General features: G+C 55.8%; 1 protein-coding gene across 1 annotated transcript in view; it reads left to right on the forward strand.

The window, feature by feature from the left end:
• Positions 1 to 6: 6 nt before the first annotated feature.
• ADAMTS19 (ADAM metallopeptidase with thrombospondin type 1 motif 19) overlaps positions 7 to 853 on the forward strand; it is a 242,966-nt gene continuing 242,119 nt past the window's right edge. Inside the window, exon 1 of the mRNA XM_008066227.2 lies at positions 7 to 275. Coding sequence (XP_008064418.2) covers positions 120 to 275 — 156 coding nt within the window. The 5' untranslated portion in view covers positions 7 to 119. The remainder of the gene's footprint in view (positions 276 to 853) is intronic.

An 853-nucleotide genomic window follows, 5' to 3' on the forward strand; every position in this document is an offset into this window, starting at 1 on the left:
AAGGGCCTGGGCAAATTCGTCGCCCAGCCTCCTAGCGCTCCAGGGAGGCGGCTGCGCCCGCGGCGGATCGCTCAGTAGGCGCGCGCAGAGCAAGACGCCGCGGCCGCGGGAGCGCAGTAATGGGGAAGAACCGCGAGATGCGCCTGGCTCACATCTGCTGCTGCTGCCTCCTTTACCAGCTGGGGCTGCTGTCGAATGGGATTGTTTCAGGTAAGTTCTTCCATGACTTCCTGGCTTCCTTTCAAGACTCCTCAGCGAAGACCGCGAATGCATGGGTCGGCAGGGGTGGTGCAACTGGTGCGTGGTGAGCGGGGCTCGGGGGGTAGCAATAAAAATGAGCTCGCGGAGAAGGGGTCGAGCTCGGAGGCGAAGTGCATTTCTCCTGGTCTCATTTTAAACCATCTGTGCGATGGTTGTTTTCCTCTAACGAGAGCAGTATTATTTGCAGAGTTATATTTACAGCACCTGGAGGAAACTTAGGAGGTACTAAAGTTAACAGCAATGCTTTGCTCCGCCACATACTTTAGCAATCACTTAATTGTGCTGGAGTCTTTGCACCAGCTTTCTTTTCAACAATTAAGTGCGATCACCAACATCGATGACCCCCCCCCCCCCCCCCCGGCCACATGATCGTACTTTTACTCTGAAAATGCTGGGGTCTGTAATCTGATCGCAAGGCTTCGGGGCTTGCAAAGAGTTTCAGTAGCTAAACGGGTGGTCTCCATTGCATTCACGCGAGCGCTCTAAACCTGCGCGGATTTTGAGTTTGGAAATGCTTGTGCTACGGGATCCGCGGCGCTTTAAGCTCCGCACTTCTCTGTCTGCCCCTCCCGCAGGGCTGCAGCTCGCCCCC

The sequence above is a fragment of the Carlito syrichta genome, unplaced genomic scaffold (genome assembly GCF_000164805.1).
Source record: "Carlito syrichta isolate Samal-C Ts95f unplaced genomic scaffold, Tarsius_syrichta-2.0.1 Scaffold308863, whole genome shotgun sequence".
NCBI lineage: Eukaryota > Metazoa > Chordata > Mammalia > Primates > Tarsiidae > Carlito > Carlito syrichta.